Source organism: Sphaerodactylus townsendi, linkage group LG01 (genome assembly GCF_021028975.2).
Source record: "Sphaerodactylus townsendi isolate TG3544 linkage group LG01, MPM_Stown_v2.3, whole genome shotgun sequence".
Classification (NCBI taxonomy): Eukaryota; Metazoa; Chordata; class Lepidosauria; order Squamata; family Sphaerodactylidae; genus Sphaerodactylus; species Sphaerodactylus townsendi.
This window is the reverse complement of record NC_059425.1, coordinates 112,485,193-112,511,511: the sequence shown is the minus strand read 5'-3', so window position 1 is coordinate 112,511,511 and position 26,319 is coordinate 112,485,193. Positions and strand designations below refer to the sequence as shown.

At 42.8% G+C, this 26,319-nt stretch overlaps 1 protein-coding gene across 8 annotated transcripts in view; it reads right to left on the bottom strand.

Annotated features, from left to right (window-relative positions):
• SOGA3 (SOGA family member 3) overlaps nucleotides 1–19,703 on the bottom strand; it is a 38,338-nt gene extending 18,635 nt beyond the window's left edge. The window contains exons 1-8 of one of the 8 annotated variants that reach the window (XR_007244032.1): nucleotides 19,599–19,703; nucleotides 18,983–19,276; nucleotides 14,410–15,441; nucleotides 12,835–13,059; nucleotides 10,575–10,733; nucleotides 4,499–4,570; nucleotides 2,346–3,521; nucleotides 1,090–1,259 (exon numbers count right to left, since the gene is read on the bottom strand). Coding sequence is in view for 2 of the 8 variants with exons in the window: in XM_048491108.1 (XP_048347065.1) it covers nucleotides 1,332–1,442; nucleotides 2,346–3,521; nucleotides 4,499–4,570; nucleotides 10,575–10,733; nucleotides 12,835–13,059; nucleotides 14,410–15,360 (2,694 nt within the window). In the remaining 6 variants the exon portion in view is untranslated. Of the gene's footprint in view, nucleotides 1–1,089; nucleotides 1,443–2,345; nucleotides 3,522–4,498; nucleotides 4,571–10,574; nucleotides 10,734–12,834; nucleotides 13,060–14,409; nucleotides 15,442–18,982; nucleotides 19,277–19,598 lie in introns of those variants that run through there. The other 7 variants (XR_007244038.1, XR_007244034.1, XR_007244035.1 and 4 more) reach the window with 7 other exon arrangements.
• Nucleotides 19,704–26,319: the final 6,616 nt, after the last annotated feature.

Sequence of the window (26,319 nt, the reverse complement as noted above, 5' to 3'; positions counted from 1 at the left end):
TCATAAATTGCTCCAATCTGACCTCCAAATGTGTCATTCATTTGTTCTTCTTTTCCCCTGGTTTCAGAAGAAGAAAGACATTGCTGTGACATTTTTGGGCAGAATGAAGAACGGCTAGAGGCAGGCCAGATATGGCATCAAAGGCTTAAGAAATACAGTAAGCGAAGCATATAGTTCTATCTGATCAATGATGGCCCCAAACAGGAGGAGACTCTGGCATAGTTCTCTATCTTATTCTAGTTATGGTCCATACAGGCCACAACTACATATTAAACTGCCATTAACTGAGTCACTTTCCTCTCTAAAAGCCCAGATAAATGCTTCCAAACAGGGGGCTATACATTCACAACTCCAAAGTGTTGCTAGTAGAAGCTCTCTGTGTTTATCACTTGTCAAGATTTGAAGTGAAGCAATCTCCATGGAGATTTTCTTTTTTCACCTTCCATGTCCTGAACAACTTCACACTGGTTGCACTTGGACATCGCAACACACTTGTTTGGTCTTGAGACACTATCTCAGTTGGTTGTCATGCTCACATGCTTCCCTTCCTTCTCACCTCACGTGCCTCCAATGCAGACATCTGAGCATCCTGAAGAAACTACTCCCTTAAATGCTTAGCCCACACAAATCATGGGGAAGTTTTCTAAACAATGGCTTAACCCTGAATTATAATCCCAGTTCCTGGGGAAGAACTCTAGCCCAGGAAGCTGAATTTGGTCCGCACAGTTAACTTTCATGAAAAGCAGAAGAGTTCAAACAAACTATTGTTTCCACATGACTTGTCAATAGTGTTTTTCTCTTGAGGCATAACCATACAAAAAAAAATGTCTGTTAGTTATATAAATATAGGGACATCTATGTACAACACATACCACATTAGGTTTTAGGTAGTGAATGACCCCCACTTCAGCAGTTCTTTTGAAAAGACACATGCATTACCGTTCTTGGTTTGTTTGTTTTCCCCACTCCAGCCCTGTAAAAACCACCACTTGGACAAGATTTTCAACTATATTGATCACCAAATTACTTTTTTTTTAAAAAAAATGAAGTTATGTAAGAAAAAGAAAGATCTGCTTATCTCATGCTTACCTGGCATTTCTTAGTGAGCACAATTTGGATTCATTTAAATTAAGGAGGATTTTGCTTGCTTTTTCCAGGGTTTGGCATGTAAGATTGGGTTCTCCTTCTTGCAAACAAGTAGTCTTCAGTGTTTTTACAGCAGTGATTACTACAGAAACTATAGCTCTTGGACTTCTTATCTTGGAGGATGGACAAAATAAAACAAACTGAAAACAATACTACAATGAATGGTATAAATGAAGAAAAAAGGTCTACAGCACAAAGAACAGTGTGAAAAGGAACACAAGCTTAAATATTGTTGTGTAAGAAAGGGAGGAAAATAATACAAGAATGAGAATAAGTAAAATGATAGGCTGGAACATCTGGGAAGGTAAATACAAAGAAAAGATAAAGTTCTATTAATGACACAGCAAATGGAATCATTTCAGCAATCTGTGGCTTGGTCCAGCAAAGATTCTGTACGCCAGATCCCACTGGCTTCAAGGAAATAAGCTCTCAAAGAAGTAATGTTAACATTACATATTGTGTCTTAGCAATAGATATGAACTAGTAGCTTTCCTTACACCTAAAATGACTGCAACATCTAATAAAAGATGTCATGCTTTTGATATAACTATTATGATTTCATTCATAATCAACACCCACATGATTTTGTAAAATTAAACAGCATTATGTATGCATTATATGCAATTTACTGGTAGAAGGATATAAAAATCTACTCATTCAATACGTAACTGTGAGTGGATCACATAGCTGTCAGCTGGAAATTGCTGATATTGCTGGAATATTCACTCTTCCATTATGCATATGATGTAAACTACATTCAATTCCCAACATAGTTTTGAGAAAAAATATTGTGTAAATGAGGCACATATGCAAACACTTCTTGCTTTCTCCCACTGCTCTAGAGCACACAAGAGAATTCCACCTGATGACCATGTTTCTCTGAAATGTCAGGTTTTTAAAAACAACAACTTTCTGCTTCTGTAATCCTATTAACCCAATATCAGAATTACATTGCAAGCCACAATTGTGAATACTTTAAAACTAATACTGCCATCCTAAGCAGAGTAACACCTTTCTGAACCCATTGCCTTCAATGGGTTTAAAGAGTGTAACTCTGCTTAGGAAGACTCTGACAGTCACAGAAATTTAAGAGATATATCCATATCATATAAGAATTTGAAGGAAAAGATGCCTGAATATCTATGCCATATTTTTGGCTGAAACCTTTTACCTATATGGCTTATTAAATAAAAATCTACCTGACTCACTGACAAGGGTTCATCTGCACTTCGATCATCCGAAGACTTTGGAACTTCTAGTCTGTCAATGAAAGCCTGGAGTTCTTTTCTAAATGCCTTCATCTGGGCATTTATCCGATAAAGAAGTTCGTGCTCCCGTATCCTACTGCCATCGTCTTCATCATCCATTAGTCCAAAGAGATCTCCATTTGCCACATAAATTCTTGCCTCTGCAATGATAGTGCTCGTGTCAGAAATCAGGCGGTCTATCGTCTTGCCAAGACGCTCTGCTTCACAGCGGATATCCTTCATCTGTTGCCGGTCTGTGAAACTCTTCTGCCACCCTGATGGGGCTGGATAGAATGATCTAGTGGGGGTCAGGCAACGGATGTTGCGGACTTCCTCCGAGTCACTTTCCCCACCAATGGGCCCTTCTCTTTTGCGATGTGGGGGACGGGAGTCATCATCACTTTCTTTTTTCCCTGCATCACTTTCAGCATCACTGTCTCTGGGACTGCCCCGGATCCCTAGATGAGAAGCTAGGTCATAGCGCTGCATGTTGGACATCAAGACTCTATTTTCGTACTGAAGTTGCATGACTTTACCACTGAGTTCATTGATCTGCATGCGAGCAGCTTTGAGCTCTTCCTGCAGAGCTTCTGTCTTGGCACTATCATGGTGCCTTGAACTGTCATGAGCCCCAGACTTGTATTTGTATTTGTTTAGCTCTGTTGTGATCCGCTTATTTTGTTCTTCCACATCTGCTAAGTTTCTCCTTAGCAATTCGGTTTCATCCTCAACTAGCTGCAGATGCTGTCGTAACTCTGACAGAGATTCGCTCTGTTCCCTCATGAGAGGATTGGCTGTCCCTGAGAAGTCATCGCCTCTTAAGTCATCAAGCTCTGCTTTCAGCCCTCTGTTTTCTACTTCCAGCTCCACTATTTTTCTTCCCAGAATATTTGCTTCTTCTTCTACTAACCTCAGACGAAGCTTAAGTTCTGCTTCTCTTGTGGTAGGAGGACCTCCAGCTTCCCCTTTTGGTAAGGGGCTGTCTAGATCACCATAGAGAGATCTGTATTTTTGAAGGTCATGCTCAAATCTGTCCTTCTCTTTATCTATTTTAGCCATTTTTTTCCTCATGAGGGCAGCCTCCTCTTTGACAAACTGCAACTGGCATTTCAAATCTTCATTGTCCTCCTCATTGTAAAAAAAAACAAAACAGCAACACAATCAGTATTTATTTTACATGGGAGCAAGGCTACCAATAGCAATTCAATGCCAATTAAAAAGATACCATTGTATAGAATGCAAGTTGGGCTGAACTCAATAGTTTTCCTATCAGTCTCAACAGGGGAAAGATTATATTTTCATCTAGTTTTCAAATATTAAATGTCAGTGCAGTTGTAAGAAACCACATGCTGCCATTAAATCCACAGTAAACCCAGAACACTACTCCTCAGCTGCATTTAGCAATAAAAACAAAATCCTAAGTCATCTCCAGGGGCTTTTCCACATACCATGCCATCACAAATGTGAGCATGCTATCAGGAATACTCTCAGCCAAAGCTGCAGCCAATGATATCTTTACAAAGAGTATACTGGATTTACAAACATGTTAACCTTCTTTCCATTATCAATAGAAAGGGTATCATTTGTGGCATCTCCTCAGGAGAATATAATGGAAACACTGATTAAATTTATTATTGTAATGGACAATGGTGGTAAATACTAGGGGTTTATTAAGAATGTCTCTATACATAATCATCAAATACACATGACTAGCCATAACTAAATGTATGCACGGTATTATGAATGTCCTTAAATAAACACACTGCTGTGTTTATTGACATACATTTCAAGATCTGGATTACGGTCCCATAAATAAGTACCACAAAAACAGCCAATATTGTTTATTGTGGAAAAGTCTGAACACATATATAAGGAGACAATTCCTTGCATCAGGTCAAAATTATTGGTCCAGGTAGCTCAATATCATTTACTCTGACCGGTAACAACCCTAAAATATTCAAGCAAAGAGGACTTTTTCCAATACCCGCTACCAGAATTCCTGTAACTGGAAGTACCGTGACCCATCCCCATTTAAGGAGCACTATACTCCCCATCCAAAATGGGCACAGGATACCATGAGCTAGTCAGAATTATTTTTAGCTTACTTCAGTAGGTGTCTGCTGTGACTTTTTTTCTGATTTCTGCAAGTCTTTGCTTCCTCTTCTTTTCATGGATTGCTATGAAAGAAGGATCAGTTGTAAATATTTTTAATGTGTACAATCCAAATCCATTTTTAAATTACCAATCAAAACATCTGAATATTCCTTTTCATACCTGTAGCTCTGCAATCCAATGGAAAAATAACACTATGAAATTTACACAAAATAATATTAATTGTTAAGAACACTAACAGTGCTGTATATCCTTCTAAGTTCATGGATGTCAAAGGATTTAAAGGGGTAAATTCTTCACAAGGTGGCAATATTAATGATCAAATCATTTCCCAATCACTACACAAGGCCCCGGAAGGCTCATAATATGTTCTAAAATTGAACTTTCTCATAATTTCACAGGTAAAACATGTAATTATCTGAAGACCAAAGATAATTTTAAATTGTCATCTTAATTTTTTTACTTGATTTACCAGTTTCAATGACAATTTTTTGAAACCACAAGCGAGTGCAATTTCAACTTAAATAAACTACTTTGCAAAAGTCAAAGTTCTTATTAGGGTCTTTTGTGACTGGAACTGATATTGAAGTTAATTAATCTCTTTTTAATTGGCACTGTGGCCCTTTCTGCACTGGCCAATAACAGCGCTCTAGGGACGGCAAAAACGCCGTCCCTAGGGAGCTGCTCGCATGGGGGGGGGCAGTTGCATCGCAGCAGCGCCGCCCTCGCTCCCCACCAGCAGCACAAAGCCGCTGTTTCCCAACCTCACTCCTCGAGCGAGGTTTTCTGGAAACAGTGGCTTCCAGCCACTGCCGTGCGAACGGCAGTGGCTGGAAGGCGCCATCCCCCCCCTTCCCGAACGACATACCTTCCCTGCGACCTTCTGGCGCGTCGCCCAGGCCTGGGGACACGCCCCCTGCCCTGCGACTCCAGAGCGGTCGAGCAGGGCAGGGTGTGTGTCCCCTGGCCTGGGCGACGCGCCAGAAGGTCACAGGGAAGGTATGTCATTTGGGCGACGGCACAGCACTGCGCCGTCTTCCCTGCCCCTACCGGGCCCGTTAGTGCGAACGGTCCCGAAGGGGTGCGGCGCAGTGCTTCATAATTTGGTTAGGAAGTGACCATCCCCACTCACAAAAGACCCAAGCATTCAAAATAGGCAGAAAATTAATCCTGCAAGCAAAGCAAAAGTAACTTGGTTCATTTTATAGCAAGATATTGCATACATAACTGAATATAATTAGCAACAACTTCTGTGTCATCTTGTGATGTATATTAAGATGTAACTGATTTGTGTCTCTGGGTAGCAAAATCTCACAAGATTGCTGTAGTCACCTGATGTAGTCACCACTAAGCCCACAGAATTGTTTAAGATCAATTTCTGGAACTTGTGCTACATCTAAGGTGGATTCCGCACAGGCTAAAAACAGTAGTGTGAAAATAGTGTGAAAACTGTGTAAACCCTTTTACACCGTTTTGAACCATTTTACACTGTTTTCACGCCGCTGTTTTCAGCCCATGCGGAATCCGCCTAACCCATAAAAGATATCTCTGCATGCTCAACAGAATCTCATCTTCATTGCTAGTGTTAAATATCATGAAGAGAAGGCCACATACAAAGTGTGTAACCAAACAGTAACATTATTGTGTATGTGTAAAGTGTCCTCAAGTCACAGCCGACATATGGCAACCCCAGGAAGGGGCCTTTGAGGCAAGTGAGAAGAAGCAAAGGTGGTTTGACATTGTCTTCTTCTACAGAGTCTTTGTTCATAAGCTCCCTTCGAAGCAGGGTGGATAACAATATGATTTTTTTTCAATTTAAATCGGATTTTTTAAATGAAATACTTTTTTTGAGGAAAAATCTATCAAAAGGTAGTTTTCTATTTAAAGATACATTATACATTAAAGATACATTATACAAGTCATCCATCATGAAATAATTATGTAGTATGAGGCTATTTATTCATGCAATGTTTAAATTTTTTGGTAAATAAATTCCATTAACACATTTACAAGGTCATCCTCTTCCAGAGGTTTCTAGAAGATTGTTTTAGGCAGTTTTTCTATCTCAATGGTATATATCACCAGATGTGTGGTTTTGCATTTCTCAAAACAGTGAAGTTATGACAGCAGAGATAACATGCTTCTTCTTTACAGCAAAAATGTTATAAAATAAATATATAAATCTATGTACACAGAAGCTCAATCCCCTATCTCTTAAGTGCTACATTTTAGATCTGCACAAGAAGCTCAGTGTGTGGAGGGAAAGACAAGTAGTAAAAATGAAAGTGAAACCATTTAAGCAGAATATGCCACAAGTCTGCGATCTTTGTGTGCATAGCATGAGGTTTATCATATTAGTTTCTCCTTGGAGGAGAAAACCTATACTGGCAGCAGGCTATAAAAGAGACCCATTTGGGAAATATTTTAATGAAGTTCCTCTAGCTATGGGTAAGGTAGCCATACAGGCAAAATGCAAACACTGCAACAAACTAATAAAACAGCCTCATGAGAAGCGCTTTGATGAAGATGTCAAAAGAAAGATGTTTGAAGAGGCAGAATCTTCAGGTTGGTAAAAGTTGTGATTCCATATTTATTGAAGACTGCCCTGAGGAACTCTCACATTTGAGCAAAAATATATTTATTTTTACTGCATGTTATGAAACGTTGAAGAAATAAAGAGCTGAAAGAGAATAGTCACAGATAACTGCAAATGTATCCAAGATGAGAAGAAATTCAGAAGTGCATGAAAAGAATACAAAAGTATAACAGACAGGTTGCAGGGTTCATTTGCTGCACCTCCTAGAGAGTGTACAAGAAATATAGACATAGGGGTGTTCCAGGTTGTATGGCCATGTTCTAGTATGGCTTGTGTTCTAGTAGTGCTCATGTTCTAGTAGCATTTTATCCTGATGTTTTGCCTGCATCTGTGGCTGCCATCTTCAGAGGATCAATTTAAAGAACATATAGACATATGTTGTTTAAATTGCTAAATACTTCCATAACAATCATTTTGCAGTAGCAGCTCTGAAAGGAATGGGTGGAACCAAGCTAAAGCTTCCACAAGATGTTAGATGGAATTCTGCAGTGGACAAGAACTGCTCTATTTTGATGACAATTTGTGAACAAAATCGAGAGAAAATAGATGGCACTGTTGCGGCCAAAATAATCAACACTGGACTTAAGGGAAATACTGAAGTTATGCTGAGAATCTTGAAACCTATTTCTGAACTTTAAACAAAATATAGAAAAATAGCTGTTTACTGCTGATGCTGGTGAAAAGGAACTGAGTGAGCACTTAAAAACAGAACTGCACAATGACAGTAACGTTAAAAAATGCAAGCATTAAAAAAAGCAAATGGGACAAGCATTGTCTCCAGCTCATTTTCTTGCAAACATTGTCAATATCCAGTACCAGAGTCAAATCTTTAGTGCTGAAGAAGAGATTTAGCTATGACATTGGTATTCAAGAATCATCCATCCGGGGGGGGGGGACCTATGGTGCTCCAAATGTTCATGGACTACAATTCCTATCAGCCCCTGCCAGCATGGCCAATCACCATCCACAACAGAAAAGGGGCATAATCAAAATTCTGACAGATTGTGCAAAATGAATTTGTGAACCTCACTTCCTCCCTGATGATATCAATCATCTAGACTGGGCTCTGCAGGCTAATGGCTACTCCACAACAGTAATCAGAAGACCAAGGGAAACCCAGAGGACTGAGGAGAAATAGCCCACCACAGGAAAAAATATTTCTACCATACATCAAGGGAATCACTGATCAAAAAGGGAAATTGATGAAGAAACATAACCTACAAACCATCTTCAAACCTACCAGGAAAATACAGCAGATGCTACACTCAGCAAAGAACAAGAGAGACCCCCTCACTTCTGCAGGAGTCTATCGCATACCCTGCAGATGTGGAAAGGTCTACATAGGAACTACAAAACACAGCATTCAAACTCATATTAAGGAGCACAAAAGACACTGTCGGCTTAACCATCCTGAAAAATCTGCAGTTGCAGAACATGTCTTAAACAAAACTGAGCATAACATTTTATTTGAAAACACTGAAATTCTGGACAATTCAGAAGGTTACTTTGTCAGATTGCACTGGGAGGCCATTGAAATTCACAAACACCAAGACAATTTCAACAGGAAAGAAGAGACTTTGAAAATTAGCAAAGCTTGGCTATCAGTACTTAAAAACACCAAAAGCAAACCCTAAGGACATGCTAAGTTCATGAACAATGGACTCCACCCAAACCCAGGATTTGCATTCACCAATACTACTGCTGCTGCAGGGCATGAAAATCTGAATCACTCCCTGGACTGATAAGCCCCGCCCACAATACAATACTATCAACCACTTCTTTGCATAACAAGTTCCACCCAAACACTTACTGATTGGTTCCCCACCCTGGGACATGGACAATATATATCCCAAACATTTCCTTCTCTCTAGACACAGTGTGTAACAGACATCCCTCTGTGATATAAACCCAATAAATAATAATAATAATACACCTCTGAAGAACGCGAAACGTTAGGAACAAGATCCACCAGACCACAGCCACACAGCCCGGAAAACTCACCAGAACCACAAGAGGTGTATGTTATTTTCAACAGGTTGGAAATACTTCTCCAAGCAATTTGACCACATCCTCAATGTCATATGTCTACAGGGTGACTGAATTTAGACAAGATCCATTTAGTACCAGAGACAAGGGGAAAGCACCCCAAATTCTTTCACCAGTGGAACCAGCCACAGTACCTGACTAGGCACAGCATACTAAATTATTCACAGTAATAGTATTTGTATACATGATATTGACCCTTTCATCACCAGGATCCTCTGCAGCCATATCCCCTTTTTTTCCTCAGAGGAGGGACAGTCTTAGGACAGTAACAGAGGCCTCCTACCTTTAAAACCCAGGGTGAGATCCAATGCACTGTTGCTAATACAGACAGGAAATTCAAAACTGAATTCCCATAGAAACACAACATAGAAACAAACATGTGAACACACATGACCACTGTACTGCTCTGCAACTTCAAAATGAGTAGTAAAAGTAAAGGTAGCCCCTATACAAGTGCCAAATCATTACTGACCGATAGAGTGACATCACATCACTTTAATTACACTCCAGCACTGAATAGCACCAGGGAACAGTTGCAAGGGGGGATCAGCAATGCACCCCTCAGGAAGTGGCACCCTTGTGCCCTCCTTACTAGCAGTAAAATAAATGCAGTAAAAATAAGCAAAGGAGATGCCTTTCTGAACAAACATTAAGATAAAGAACTAGAATGACATTGGACAGCCTACACACTGGGAAACAAAAGTATGATACAATTGTTCTCCCCCTTCCCTCACATCTGGTGTAATGAGAAAAACCAAGGGGGCATATGTAGGGGTTCAGTGTATAAGAAACCTCTGTAATTAGAACTTGCACTTCTAAGTTCCAGACAAAGTTTCAAAGGCTACACTAAAAGCATGAAAAAATGCATCACAACTAACTTGTGCCACTCTGAGTCAACCATATACAAAGCCAGTTTTGTTTGTTTTCTTTGCTACCTAGGTTAGCATATGAAGTAAACTGATGGAAGTAGATGTGGCTGAACAATCTTCCCCAAAAACCAGCAAGGTGCCAATAGAAATAATAGATTCTTCTCTTATGTTGTTTTTCACTTCAGTTCATTAATTGATTTAGTTCAAAGAATCCTGCTTCAGGTCAATGACTGTGTATAGATAATTCCCCAAACCCTTTATTGACTGGCCACAATCCACAGATTCTGGTTTGGGATGTGGCAACTCAAAATTAAATATCTCCCTGAATTCAACAGGTCTTTGGCATTCAAAGAAGCCATCTGGATTTCAGTTTACAACTGTATATTTTGCCAACACTACATGGGAAAGTTGCTGGTTGGGCTGATTGCTTTATGTAGCCCCAATTGTTAGCACTCATTAAGCGCAATAATTAGTATTTCGACCATCATTAAATTCGTGGCAGAATAAAAACTGGTGATATCATTCAGATCCCAAAAGTAAATATTGAACATTATTAACCTCTTTCATCTTGTCAAGTTCATTCTGCAGAGCCTGTTTAGTAATCTCCACTTCTATCAGCTGCTGTCTTAACTTATCATTTTCATCTTCAGTAGTTGTTCGTTTTTCTTCCACATTTTCCAACTCATGATGAAGTCTTACTGAAACATCCTTTGCAACCTAAATGGGACAGTTTAGAATCATTAACTTCTTTGGAAATTCCACTATTATATAATTTTAGAAACCTCTTTTCTGCCACAAATACTAAGTGGATACATAAATTCTAAAACCAATCTCATTCTCATTATAGATTCAGCAAGTCAGAAAATTGTTTACTCAACTTAAAAGGGGAGAGATGATTAGAACCTAATGGTTGGATCCTGCCAGATGAGGTTACCTTTGATTACCCTAAAAAGACTATACTGGGGAATTATGGGACTGATATGTACAAATGTTATATGAGTTTCAGTTTGTAGTAAGGAAGAGAAATTGTTATGAAAAACTTGGCTGGATTCACCCGTAAACACAGAACAGTTCATGTTCTTTACCAATGCAGTATCATGTAATCCGTGATTATACTACTGAGTTAGCACTTATCCTTAGGACTCCCAAATCTTATATTTACTGTCTCTTATTAAAACAATGGACATAATACAACAGAAAGCCCTTCAGGGATAGGGTGGGATAAGAGATAGCTAGATAGAGTTGCACAAAAACCTATGAAACTTACATATTTTTCAATAGCAAAAGGTGGGTGTTTGCGATTAACAATATAAAATGTATCTCAACTGTTGCAGATCTGGTACCATATAGATTTATTTAAATTTGATCTACTAAATTATGGCAAAATCAGTTAAGGGGATTAATATTTGATTAATTGCAAGCTTTAATGCTTATTATGCTCCTTCCATACCAATGCAGTGCTAAACAGAGCTGCACCCTTCTAGCCTGTTAACTTTAATGAACATAAGACTATAACTGTTTAGGACTGCAATATATATGATGTTATCTGTTCTAACAAGAACAAAAAAGACATGTCATTGTAAAGTGGTAAAATCACACCTCAAATGACCAAAGGCTTCGATTATTTCTTTGTTAAAGTTTTTAAAAGCATGGTTGTAAAACATTTCAGTTCCTCCTTTGTACACACATTACTGTGTCTAGATAGAGGCAGTCATGTATTAATATAGAGTTGGAAATTCCAATAATTAAAAACCATCTATAACATTCATAACATGCATGGTTAGTTCAAACTAAACCCACTGATCTTAACAGAGTTTAATCTGACTGGTGCATAAGAACTACACTCAACATTTAGTTTTTCCAGTTACAACTCAAAGGAAAAACAGTTGGCTAGAAACAACCTGGAAAATTGTTATGTAGCAAAAAGCAACACTAGTGTGTGACTCACTCCCTAACTGGAAATTCAGTTTTTCCTGTAGTACTAATACAATGGAATAAACTATTTTTTTTTACAAAAAAGGTCAGAATCACAATCTGTCTCATGCAAACATATACCATAGATATTGGATATCTGGTTTGAAGAAATTGAAAGAAAAGAGTGAGAAGGAATATCACACATCATGTTAGAGGCCAACATTTTGTACTCCTGCACTGTGATTGTTTCATCAAATTGACATTCTCCTTGCATTCTGAAGCATGCAGCGTACTGGGAGCAATTCAGCGAAATCACTAAAAGAATGAGCTGTAATCTCAAAGGTTTCCAGACAGTTCAAAATTTACTTCTGCTACAAATTCAGAAGGCGGCCTTAGGCAAGCCCCTCATAACCCCATGTCTGCAAAATGAGGATAATAACAATAACTTACCTTACAGAGCTATTCTAAGAATCAAAAACTGAAAGTACTGCATAATTATAAAGTAGTGTTCAATGCTGGGAATGTCTCTAAATTGGAATGCAGATTTGGAATGCAGCTAAGAAAGATCAGCCAAGTGGCTAGGCTTTTGGTTCTGCTCTGGATTCCTTTGTTCATATATGCAAAGGTCAGTTTAATGGCAAAGCATGAGAATGTACAGAGATTTACCATCCAAAGATAAAAAAGAGATAAATAGTTGAATTGATATTATATAAAAATTAAAAATCTAGGTTATCAAATTCCTGCTTGCAGAACCACAGGAGAAACTAGGCCTCAAGGACCCCTGACTTTACATGAATAAATTCATGCTTTACTTGATGCCCAAAAAGACTACAGTTCTCTCAGAGCCTCCCGCACCCACCCCTCTACCCTGCAAACAACTGTCCAACTTGTAGTCATGCTGTACCTTCAAGTCCTGTTCCAAGCTACGCAGAAGTTCTCCATCTATCTCCCCAGTTTGTGCATAGCGGAGTCTCTTCCTTTCTGCCTTACGAAGACGATACTGAAGGATCCTACAGTTTTTGTTAGCCCTCTCCAACTCATGCCGCATTTCCTGAAGCTGGCAGGCATCCTCTTCAAAGAAGCTGTCTCTCATCTCATCCATCTCAGTCCTCATTTCATCTATTTCATTCTAGCATTCATTCAAAAATAACAGACAGAGGAAGGAATGCATCATACGACATGAATTCACTTCAACCTCATTGGATTAAGGGCAACCTATATGTCACTTTTTAAATAGCTGTCCATCTACAACTTTTATACCTATCTATTGGAAATGACCACATGAATACTAGGAGACTATCAATTTAAAAAAACAGGAAAGTGATAGAGAGACAGTGTGGTGTAGTGGTTATAGTATCAAACTGGGATATGGGAAACCTGAGTTCAGATCTTCACTTTGCCATGGCAGTTTGCTGAATGACCTTGGGCCAGGCACACAGGCAGCCTAAGATATCTCAAAATGTTGTTACAAAGATAAAATGGAGGAGAATGCTGTAAGCCACTTTGGGTACCTATTGGAATATAAATGAAGTAAATAAATAAATTGTCCACTGTAGTTAGAAAAGGGAGGTTCATAGGCTTTCCCCATTTGCACCTTATATGACTAGTACTACATGAGAACTTAATGTGTGTTGCACCTTCCGCTTCTCATCACTATCCAGTTAACTGAACAATGGTATGCAACTCTTGACTGTTTCTTTATTAACATTAACGCAAGTATAGACATATGGATCTAGATCACAACACCTTTCTTCCCAGGTGAAATAAAATCGAAAGTGGAAATTCTATTATATGATTATAATTTTATATTCATTATATTTATAGAATCACTTTTAAAAGATTGTAACGTGTACAAAAAATGCACAAATACATTCAGAATACAATACAAAACACCAAGATTCTAGTTATGTCATCTGAATAAAACTGTATATCATATGGATTTTAATTGAATAGTCTGTATAAATGTCATATAAAACAATTATTTTGGAGAAAACTGCAACTCGTTTTAGGCAAAGCAGATATCTGCTGCAGAAAACTCCACATAGAAGACACATTCCTTCCTGTGTGAGAATGAAAGAAGAATTCATCTTCTAAGATGGCAGCTACCCTCAAGCCTATTTTTTAAAAAAATAAGCTTAAAAATGTCTCCCAATTAATGAGGAATGACTTTTTAGACAATCCAAAGTAATCTAAGGAATATACTCCCATGTCTACAATTGTAAAGAGAATAAGGCCTCGGCCTCTCTCTCTCCCTGTCTCTGGAGCATCTTTTCATCATTGTGACAGGAGAAAAGGATGCAGGTGTTTTCCTTAAACTGGGAAGGTGAGGCGGACTAATCATCTTTTGTTTTGCTCAAGTCTTAAGAGACCAGCCTTAGCCTCTCCCCTCCTCTTCCTCTGGGAGAATATAAAGAACTGGCCAGCCCCGCCCCGGGCTGAACCCCACCACCGGGATCCTTCCCCCTCCCCTCCTCCTCACCTTGAGGGTCTCGTTCTCCTCCCGCAGCTTCTCCGCCTCCTCTTGCAGCTCCTGCTGCTGCCGAAGGTTCAAGCTGGAGGCGCCTTCGGGAGCTCCGCTGCGGCCATTGCCTTCTTCGGCCCCCACCGGCGCCATTGGAGAAGGGCCGGGGGCACCGGGGGAGGCCCGCTGGGGCTGCTCGGCCGCCGAGGCGCCGCCGTTGTTCTGGTCGCCGCCTTTGCTTTGCATCTGGGCCGCCGCCAGCCCCTTCCTGAGATGGAACTGGATGAGCTCACTTTGCAGGCATCCTTCCTTCCAGTAGCCGCCGCCGCCCCCCGCCAGGGCCCGGCCCTTTCCTGCGCCACAAGAAGATGGAGGAGCCGCCGCCGCCTCCCCCCCGCCCTTTTGCAGAGGCCTCCCCGCTTTACCCCGGCTCCAGCCCTTGGGAGGCGCAGCCGCGCCTTCCCGGTCCCCCTCGCCTGCGGGAAGAAGCGGCGGCGGCGGCTGTTCGCCGGCTCCGGAGGCCGAGTCTTTCGCGGGCGCCTCCCGTTCGTCAGCTGCGGGCCCTGCGAGCCTTTTCGGGATCCCGCCTGCCAGCGCCAAGGGCGAGGCGACTTGCGTTTCAGCACCTCCCCCGGCCTGGACAGCTCCCAGCGGCCCCGCGCTCCTGAGCGGCGGCGGCGCAACCTGCGGGGGCTGCTTGTCCCCTCCCCCTCCCCCTGCTTTGGCCCGGCTGGGTTTCTGCCCCGGCGGCGGCTGCCGGGACGAGGTTGCTTTTGACGCCCCGAGTGCAGCCGGCCCGGTGGAGCGGGGCGCGTTAGCAGCCGGGGAGGGCTGGCGGGCGGGAGAGTCCCGGGGTCTGCCTGGAGAGGATGCGCGCTGCGGTTGCTGTTGCTTGCTCCGGCTGCTGCCTTCTGGATGCAAGCGAGGCGAGGCTGCCGCAGCAGCGCCCCCGACAGGTGGCTGACTCATGGCGGATGCTACCTCCGGGGAGTCGCAGAGATGTCCAGTCCTCCCAGAATCATCGTCCTCTTACTCGTGGTTTTCTCCGATCTAGCGAGAGAGGCACACAGAGCGCTTTGAGGGAGCGGCAGCAGCATCACAAAGCAAGGCTGCTTCTCACAATGGGAACAATGAGCCCACAACAGAGAGGGCGGAGTTCGAAAACTACTCCAGGAGGGTTGTTTTTATGCCACAGCACAGGGCCCTCCAAAGGCACAGGTGTTACCTGGGAACCTGGGCTGGAATCAACGTGGGGACAAGCAAAGTGTTGCAAAAACAGGTTTTCTACCTCAAGCCAAACCCTGATCTCATTCTCCACCACCACTAAAGAAATCTGAGCTCACGCCAACTTAATTTTTGTCTCCCTATATGTTTGCCAGAAAGACCCAAATACTGGTTGTCTGGGTCTTTTTCGGAGGGCAGTTTTTCTAATGTGAATGTTCTAATTTCCAAATGCTCAAACTTCATCCTAATTAGTTCCTCAGTTCCTCTTGTCATATGTAGATCAATACTGATGGATGTATATAGCAGTTTTAACTGGGGAAATCCATGGCCCATCCATGATGTCCTCTCACACATACTGCTCTACCAGTCAGCATGTCATCCCACAGTGACGTTTACAGACCTACCCAGTAACTGCACCAATTCCCATCTAGTGCCAATGAGAGAATCTAGAAAACTACCCTGTAGACATGTCTTGGACCATTTCCATATACATTTCAGGGACTTTTCAGTCCTAAACTGTTGACCTTGGACATCTCACTCTTTCATTATATACTAGGGTCAGCTAATTAGATAATCACTATTGTAATAGGTTAAACATTAAATTTAAACCTGCATCCTCAATGTGAAGGTTTAAATAGGGGGTTGTTGTTGTTGCTGACTTTCACCCCTTGCAAACCTTGGCTCTTTCTCCCCCTCCTCTCCCTCAGTTATTTTCCATACCATCAAATGTAGATTAAAGAAGAGGTTAAGATGTTGCTTAAGATATTCTGTATAGTGCCACTAAACAACAAAAGCAGTAATAATCATTGTCAAAATGAACTGAATGTAGAGCAGTGGTTCTCAACCTGTGGGTCGGGACCCCTTTGGGGGCCGAACGACCCTTTCACAGGGGTCGCCTAAGACTCTCTGCATCAGTGTTCTCCATCTGTAAAATGGATAAATGTTAGGGTTGGGGGTCACCACAACATGAGGAACTGTATTAAGGGGTTGCGGCATTAGGAAGGTTGAGAACCACTGATGTAGAGGATGCAATTTTATTATTGAAGCCAAGGCAGTCTGGGCCTGTGAGGCAGCATATGGCATCATATCAAAGATACTCCTCAAAGCAAAGGCCACATAGGTCTAATAAATAAACAATACAGTGTTAGAGCTCAAAAGAACCTCCCACAGTGTAAGATGAAAACTTGTTCTGAACCAGAACCTAGGGGGAGTGGGGGGCTCATATAAAGATGCAAATGTTTTGCCTGTCTTGAATCAAAGAATGTGCACCCTTCCCCCACCTAATCCAAATGGTTAAAAAGTGGGATGCAGATGGATTTCCACCATCCATTTTTGCATTCAATGCAGACTTGTTAATGAATTGCAATTCTCAATATTATTTAGGGAAAATAAAGAGATGGTAGAAATTCAAGACTAAACAATCCTGTGAAAAGGGGGTATCATCTTGAGTGTAACCTAAACACTGATATTGCTCAATGAGGATTATTACTGCAAGAGAGAGGCAGGATTCAGTCCATTCCTTTCACAACATGCAATCTACCAATTTAAAATTTACACCACTGTACTAAGATTTACACCACAGTACTAAGATTGTCAACCCAATCTTGTGCATGTTCACCCATGGCTAATTTCTACTGAAACTAACAACACTCCCCTCTCACAAATGTGGAAAGGAACACTATTGAAATTCACTTTATAGTTCTGCTTTGTGTGTTTTGGCAAGAGTGTTACATGAATTTGTGCCACAAACTGTTTGCCAGGTTTTCCACCTTCTTTCTGTGCAAAAATGGGAAATGACCCCTATTTCAGGGATTCTTCATTCTTGACAAGGACCAAAACTATTTTTACACATGAGGTCAGGGGTGGTCTTAGTGATTCTGTGGTCCTGGGCAAAAAGTTCAGACATGGACCAAAATCACAACCACTCTACCACCAATGTCCCTTTTCCTTTGTGAGATGGGTGGGAGCAGCTACTGACACTAGAAGCTGGTTGCCTAAGCCCCAGAGGCACCAGATGCAAATGGTGGCAGGAATCTGCTGTTCTTCCTTTCCCCTTTCCTTGGGGGTAGGATTGGGAGCCATGGGTGGAGCCCCACTGGAGCAGCTGCCATGGTTGTCCATTGGCTTAGCCTTCCCATACATGAAGCTTAAAAACAGTGTGTGTGTAAATTAGCTTAAAGTGCAATAGTTAGAATGCAGCTTGGTGTCAGTTCCACATAAATAGCATTCATACATGGTACAAATAATATGAGGGGCCCAAATGCTTTTTAAAATTAGCATCACATGAGTATATTGCCAATCAGCTAGTGAATTTTTTCATTCTTCCTTTGAAGGCAGCTAATTTCTAGTCTATGGCTCAGTGGGGTGTCATGAAAACTCTATAGTTTGGATCCAAACAACTTTCCAAGGGCAGAATATGGGACTTCCTTGCCTCCTTCCTCCCACTAGAGCACACTGATCTCCATGAGATGCTGCTCCTGTGGGATAGAGGACCTGGGGGAGGGGGAATCTACAGTGGGAAGGGGAATCATTGGAAATTGCCAACTTTGTCAGAATCTAACCCTATATGGTTGACTCACTTCCCTGACAGCCTCTGCCAGCAACAAGGAAATGCACATCTGATGCAAACATAAGCAGTAGAATGTGTGATTAAGTTATCATCTCTATCCATCAAAAATCTATGCACAATAAACTATACACAAACAAGCTTAATTCTATAAAACCCAAAACTGAAAACCATATTAATTCTAATAATATTTTAACACATTCTTATCACTGCGTAATATTATCAATAGACAGTGAGAGATGAAGACTGCTGGAAATATAATGTGAAAATGTCAATTGTCCTAGTCTAGCAGCCTATAATGACACAAGCTACATCCCATAAAATATCAGATGGAGACTTTTTCCCACTTACATGCCAATGCTGCAGTGATTTGGTAACTGTCTTCCAAAACATTTTTTGGGGGGTAAAATAGTAAAATTGTAAACCTGCCAGCAATTACATAAGATGAACTGGGAACAGCAAACCCAAGGATCATTCTACACCACCATGGGACCAGCTGTGCTCAGCAGCAAGTCCTTCTGAGTCCAATTATTCCCAGTTAAAAGTTCAGGGGAGTACAGATCCCGTTATTAAAACTCTTCTTTATCCTTTCTGCAATCTTGACTCTGAATAAAGGGATTTTTACAGAGATCTATTTACAGAGATCTGTTTTTGCGATGACAAACATTCCATAAGACATGACAAACATTCTATAAGACAAACATTAACTGAACAAAGCACCCAGAAAATTTTAGAACTTCTTGCCAACTGTCATTTATTAGAATTGCTTTTATAGAGCCCTAGACCTTCCCGGCACATTACCTGTTTTCCTTCGGGAAGTTTCCCCGCAGCCTCGTCTGTTTCACTGAAGAACTGGCAAAGGCATCGAATGGCTCCTACCAGCGTGCCTTCCTCGCACAGGCCTATTTGGTCGCACAAACTTCAGCATCCCTTTAAAAAAACTAATACAACAAAACCAAGAATCGCTCACTCCTGTCCTTCCTTGAGCAAACTTTGCAATACAACCAGACCTTGGGGGAGGGGGTGGAGTATCCTCACAGAGCCTGCGAGAAGTGGCAGCACATTGCGTCTCTGCCGGTTTCCCTGTTTAATGAGCTGGGGTGGGGGAGAAACAAAAGAGAAATCCCGTCAGCTAACACAGAGCTAAAACAGTCTCTGCCTGCAGTGCAAAAACCGCTCTATTTCATTCTCTCTCATTCTCTCTCTCTCTCTCTCTCTCCTTTCTAGCCGGTCATCTCTTCCCAGACGGACTGCGAACTGCAAGTGGCTTGCGGACTTTCATCCAGACTGGGGGGTCCGGAAGAAAAGGAGAACGTTTCCACGCGGTTAATCTCAAGGCTCAATAACTTGTTCTATTTCCATACTGCTCAAGAGCCTTTTCTTTGCAAACAATGGCTCCGGCATGAGAAGGACTTACCCCCCACTTTGTTTCCGGCTAGCTGGTAAAATGCACCCAGGCGGACGCACGAGGTACCAAGCGGTGCCGGAGCTTGTCGGGGAAATGCAGCAATATTCATGAGCTGACCTCACCGGGCCTTGGAAAGGGAGGCGGGGGGGGGGGGGGGGGGGGCTGTACTGGGAAGGAGAAGAGTCAAAGGCAAGAACCACGCCCAGGCCGCAGGGCTCTGGAGAAGCTCTTCTTAAGAGCTCCGAGTGGAATTGGATTAGGGAGGCGAGAGGAAGCAGAACGGGCTATTTTCCTTCGAAATTCAATCCCGGGGAAACAATCGATTCCGATCAATTATTTATTCTTCTTTGAAGTCAGGACGAGGAGAAGGCGCGGGGCGGCCAGGCGCTTACTGGTGGTGGCGCAGCAGCAGCAAGATCTCCACTGGGCTCTTCTTTGTTCTAGGACTTTAGTTTGCTGTTTGAATTGCCTTTCAGTCACCAGGCCCCCAAAGGGAGACAAAGGCTTCTTTACTCACTCTGGGGAATTCACAAGCTGACCTCTTTACAACCCAAGTCCTAATGTGCTGGCCACAGGCTATTTTTATTTCTGAGGTCACGTTTTCAAAGAACCAAGCATGCGTTGCGAATGGATAGTGTTCGTTATATGTTTTATTTTATGAAATTACAGCTCCCAAGAGAATGGCAGATTTTATTCTGCAGCCATTAAGCAATAGTTTCCTCTTCTTTTCCTTCCAATTTTTGTAGTGTCTCATATTGCTAGGCCAGCAGTATGATTAGCAGTAGTATATCATGTCATAGATCAGACACAGGTAAGGCACACAGCTGCCTACCTGCTAGTCCTTCCTGTTCATCCATCTGCAAATAACCTATATGTCAGGAAGGGGCCCAATAAAGGCGAGTCTCTGCATCATTTTCTTAGGTGGATCGAATTACTAGCCATTTGCAGTGCTATCCTGAACTGAGTTAAACCCATATTACGCTACTGACTTCTATGGACTTAGAAAGTGTAACTCCATTTAGGACTGCGCTGTCAGTAGTAGCCCTTAGGTGTCTTTTGGTTTGTTTGCAGCAGATGTGTGTGGTGATTTCCTCACTGACGATTAATCCTGGGATAGTCACCCAAAATATCCAGGTTCCCTTGAGATCTCCTCACAGCCGAACCATGGAACACGGATCAGTCCAGTTTCTGGCGCTCCTCTCCCCCCCTTATCATGGTATTTTCTTGGACCTGCTTGTATATGCACCTTTTTGAAAAAACACTCCAATGGGAGCTAATAGGAGATGGGGGCTGCACATTTAAGGGTCCATAACTTTGACCCCCATGAACCAAACTTCACCAAACCTGGGTAGTATCATCAAGAGGGTCTCCTAAAGATACTCTGAAATTTTGGTGCTGCTAACTTAACAATTGCCCCCCTGACAGCAGGCACACACACACCCATACACACACACACCCAAGGGGCAGGCCTAGATGTCTTCACTGGAAACATGCTGTAGTGAGGATGTTGGAACCTGAATGAAAAGGTGCTGATTCTTGGTTGTATCTAATTTAAATTTTCAGTGGAAATTCGGCCTATGTGAAGCTGAATGAAAGTATTTCATTGTGGGTGAAAAATTTTCTTTCGTCATAAAAAATCTATCCCACTGTGCCCCTACACATGTATCACTCAACTATATTAACAATGAAGTTACTCATGTGAATTAATAAGGCTGAAATTTCATATTTAGGGAACACTGGGGTAGACGAATCCATGCTTTTTGAAACTAATAAGAAAAAAACATGTTCAAAATACATATGTGTATGTAAAATACTTGTAATAAATAAGATGACAAATATATAAATTATAAGTTATAGCTATGTATTACTATTTGTTTAGAGCTGCAATGCTGTAACCTTTACAGCACTAATCTGGGCAATACCAACAAAATACAACAAACCACAACATGTACTTAGAAATATGACATGACTGACAGTTCTCACTGATGAAATGTCCCAAAGATGTCGGAAATAAGAAATTTTTCTGGAATGCTAAACCTGAAAGATCACCACTATTCAATTAGTGTTCCTGGTTGAACTCAAGTGCATGACATTGTTGTAGTGCTTAATGCAGACCAAACACCTGAACCCACATAGTGTGTAAAGTGCTGTCAAGTCATAGCTGACTTGTGGCAACCCAGGCCAGGGGCATTCAAGGCGAGTAAGAAACAGAGTTAGTTTGCCATTGCTTTCCTCTGCAGAGCCTTCCTTGGTGATCTCCCGACCAAGTACTGGTATTGCTTAGCTTCCAAGATCTGACGAGATTGAACTACCGGTATACCATGCCACCTTTCTTCCCAACCCATATCCTAGCTGTAGTTTATACAAGATGAATGAAACAATACATGCAATACAAAAGAAAATCCCTAACTTGAAAATATGATACAAAAATAATTATATAAGGTGAACTAAAAAGAAATAATGGCTTATGCTACAATGTTACGCAAAAGTGCTTTAGTCTTCAGTGGACCTAGAGTGGAGTAATTCTGCCTAGGTTCCCTTGTGATCCACTTCAGTTCCAGACCAAAGCATGAAAGCAAGCAAAAGCTTAAAAAATGCATATAAAGTAAATAAGCTGTTATTCTTTACCAAATGATTTAGGCTTGGAGTGAGGAATCCCTGGCCCCTGAAGGAGAAATGGCAAACCTATTGCTCTCTGATATGTTCATTTTCTTTGCAAAGAGATTTTTTTCAGACATCACCCCCACTTCTGGTGTGAGATGGTCCAGGGCCACTTTTACTATATTGTCTCCTGTTCATGTCGAGTGGATGTAAGTTTGTCTTGCCCTAGAAGTCAGTGCAGTATCTATAAGACAAATATAAAGAAATACACAAGTGAGGTCAAGGCTATGGAGGTGAGACACAGTGAACTAGTATAATGGGAAACCTATTAATAATTTGTGTAAGAGGAGAGGCTATACCTCCCATAAATTGTACTTTGCCTTGAAGATTCATAACATGATGTTTAATCACACAGTCAACATCTCTTCTATTTGTTACCATTAAAGTAGAAGACAAAAGGGATGTTGTTTGTAAACTGAAAAACAACCCTGTTTCTGCATCTGAGCTGTAGATTATCCAAACTATTGATGTTAATAATGACAGCAAATACTGAAAGCTTCACAGAGAGAAATAATTTGATAAGTAGATCTCATCAGTGCAGTCTTCAAAAGAATACCTGAGTCATTTACCCAACAGCAGAGGATAGTGCAACAGAAAGAAAAAGTGCCATCAATTTTTAATATAATAAAATCTAATATTATATAGTGAGCAGGAGATTGTTATAGATAAAAGAGAGCTGAGGAAAGAATTATGAATAACAATCCATCAGCAACTAGACCCAGTGGGTGCCTTTGCTCAAGGTGGATCAATGGATTGTGGGATGACTTGCAAAAGCTCGGAGCAGATGTCAAATGAAAAGTGTAGCAAAAAATTGTAGGTCTCTGTCCGTAAGAAAAGTTGTAGCCCATACACTATATGTACAACATTGCAGGCCACTTTCTATTTCATGCTGACCATTGGAGGGCAAAGGACTTTGTTTTACTCTATCAATGCATGAACAGTCTGTATAAATACAACAGGAAAGCCAAACCATAGAATAATCCGAGTTGCCCACTATCCTCAGCATGGCAGCAGCCCATTACACCAGCAGATGCAGAGTGATAATATAGTGGTCACCATCTCTCTACCTGATTGTGACTTGCTAAGGAAGTAAGATCATAATCTAAGGCCGTTTCCGCACGGCCTCCTTGCGCCCCCACGCCGCCAAGAGTGCTGGCGGCGTGAGCGCCAGCCCGCCGCACGCTGCGTGCGAGCAGGTTGGCCGAGGCTGCCGCAGGAGAGGCGGCTCCGCGCGAACGCCTCTTAAGCCCTCCTCCGTTCTACTCGCGATGTCGCAAATTAGTCGTTGCCTGCTGGCCGTCAAGCCCGGCCCACGCTGCCCTCCGACCCTGGAGGTCGGAGGACAGTGTGGGCGGGCTCGATGCCCAGCAGGCGGCAACGGTGACATCGTGGAGTAGAACGGAGGAGGGCGATATCTTCCTGGCGGCGCGGTTCGCACCGCGCCGCCGGGAAGACGCTTCCTCCCCAACAACAACCCTTTAAAGGGTTGTTGTTTAGGGCGGCCTGATGCCGCCCTGGGGGGAGGGAAGCGGAGTCAGGTCGCCGCTGCTGCGTTGCAGCAGCGGCGCCTGTGCGAACGGCGGCCTGGGGGCGGCGTTTTTACCGCCCCCAGGCCGTCGTTTATGGGCCGTGCGGAAACGGCCTAAGATAGCATCCTTGCTGCAATTTTTGTCCATTGCTGGATTTGAGAAATAATTGTTAATTGTACAAAGTGTGTTAACACACTGAAGATCTATATTTGTAACATGCTTTCCAGTGACGTGTTAGATGAGCTGGTAAAGGACTGCCACAGTCGGCTCTCTGAAGCCATCCACAAGATTGTGCCCTGATGCCCTCTCTGTTCCCGCTACAAATTAGCTCTTTGGTGTACCTTGGAGATGAGAAGGAAAAAGCAGGAACTGAAATGGAAAACTTGTGATGAAGTGGTGAAAAATAGAACATTATGGAAGCCTTATAAGACAGAAGTGAAGACCATGAAAAGGGACTATTTGCAGCCAGCATTGCATCTGGCCATCTTCAGATCCTGTTTTGGACCACTTTGACTGGCTCTCCGAGGAAAATGTTGACAGAGACCTGGGAGCTTTGAAGCCCATCACATGCCTTTTGCATCTGTGCCCATCCTGGTTGGTGAAGGCCAGTGGGGATGTGGTGCAGACTCCTTGGGGATGTGGTGCAGACTCCTTGAGTTCAGAGACTTTCTCTGAGGCCTTTTCCGCACGGAGGCAGAAGGGCTTGGGTCGGCATTTCTGACGCCGACCCGACGACACTGGGACCGTCCGCATGGACTTCCCGCAGAAAGAACCGGGAAGACGGCACCGCTGGGCGCCGTCGCCCGGTTGACTCACCTGCTCTCTGGCCCTCCGGTGCATCGTCGGGGCCTGGGGACAAGCCTCCCCTGCCCTGCGCGCCTGCTTCCATGTCGCAGAGCAGGGGGCCGTGTCCCCAGGCCCCGGCGACACGCCGGAGGGCCGGAGAGCAGGTGAGTGAAGGCAGGGAGTGGGGGGGGGAGCGCCGGGAAGCCGCTGCCGTTCGCACAGCAGCGGCATCCAGCCGGTGTTTTCAGAAAAGTGCGCTTCCCAGCGCACTCTGAAAACGCCAGCTCGGCGCCGGGCAGGCAGTGCGAGGGCGGCGCAGCTGCGCCTTCTGTGCGAATGGCGGCCTGGGGATGGCGTTTTTGCCGTCCCCAGGCTGCCATATTCCGCCCATGAGGAAACCGCGTGAGGGATTGAAAGAGGCTGTGGTAAGACTACTATTGAAAAAGTCATCTCTGGATCCTTTCAATCCTTCCAACCACTGCCTAGTGTCTAAGTAGTTGAGAAAGTGGCAGTGGCAGCAGTTCCAGGCCTTTTTGGAGGATTGGAAGCACCTGTCTTGGATCCATTTCAAACAAGTTTCTGCACTTGCTATGGGATGGATATGGCTCTGACCAGCCTCATGGATGATATCTGGAAACACTTGAACTGACATAAGTCAGTGTTGCTGATATAGCTCAAACTAGCAGCAGTATTTGACCTGGTTGATCATGATATTTTGACCTACCCTTGCACCAACCATCATAAGTTTCAGTGTGATCCTTGATATCTCTCTACCTGTGGAAACTTGGGTTACATATGTTGCTCACCTTACTTTTTATCATCTTTACCAGGCAATACTGTTGGCACCCTATCTGTCCTAAACCAACAGAGCTACAGTGATCCATGCAATGGCCACCTCTGGACTAGACTACTGCAACTTGCTCTATACAGGGCTATCCTTGAGTCTGCTCTGGAAACTGGTGCAGAGTGCAGCAGTGTGGGTCCTTACTGGTACCTCATGGCAGATGCACACTCAACCTGTGCCGCGCCAGCTGCATTAGCTCCAGCTGGAGTACCAAATCAGGTTCAAGGTTCTGGTGTCCATCTTTAAAGCCCTAAACAACCTGGGGCCATTGTATTTGCAGGGCTGTCTCTCCCAATATGTCCCCCAAAGCAGAGGTGGGATCCAACCAGTTCTCACCACTTCTCTAGAAGTGGTTACTAATTTTTTTCTGAGTGCTGAGAGGGGGTTACTAAAGCAACCTCCCTGCCCAATAGGGACTGGAGGTGCGTGTTTGCGGCAGCGCCACTGTTTGAATCCCACCACCATCGGAACCTGTTATTAACATTTTTTGATCCCACCACTGCCCCAAAGGATGCTGCATTTAGCAAATTACAGTCTGCTGATGATTCCAGGGATGAAAGATGTCTGATTGGCCTTGGCTAGGGCCACAACATTTTTGGCTATAGCCCCAACCTGGTGGAACACTCTGTCTAGTGAGACCAGGGCCCTGCATGACCTGATGAAGTTCTGCAGGGCTTGTAAGACTGAACTTCTCTACCAGGCATGTGCTTGAGGCAGCTGCAGTTTCCATCATTCAAACAGCATATCTCTCTCTCTCTCTCTCTCTCTCTCTCTCCTACTTGCCCTTTTGGGGGGAAGGGGCAGGGTCTTCTGTACCTACAGGATGTTTTAAGGCTTAGGAGAATGGCAGGTATAAATGAAGTAAATAATAAATACAATTTAGAATACACTATTAATCAAATTACTGAAT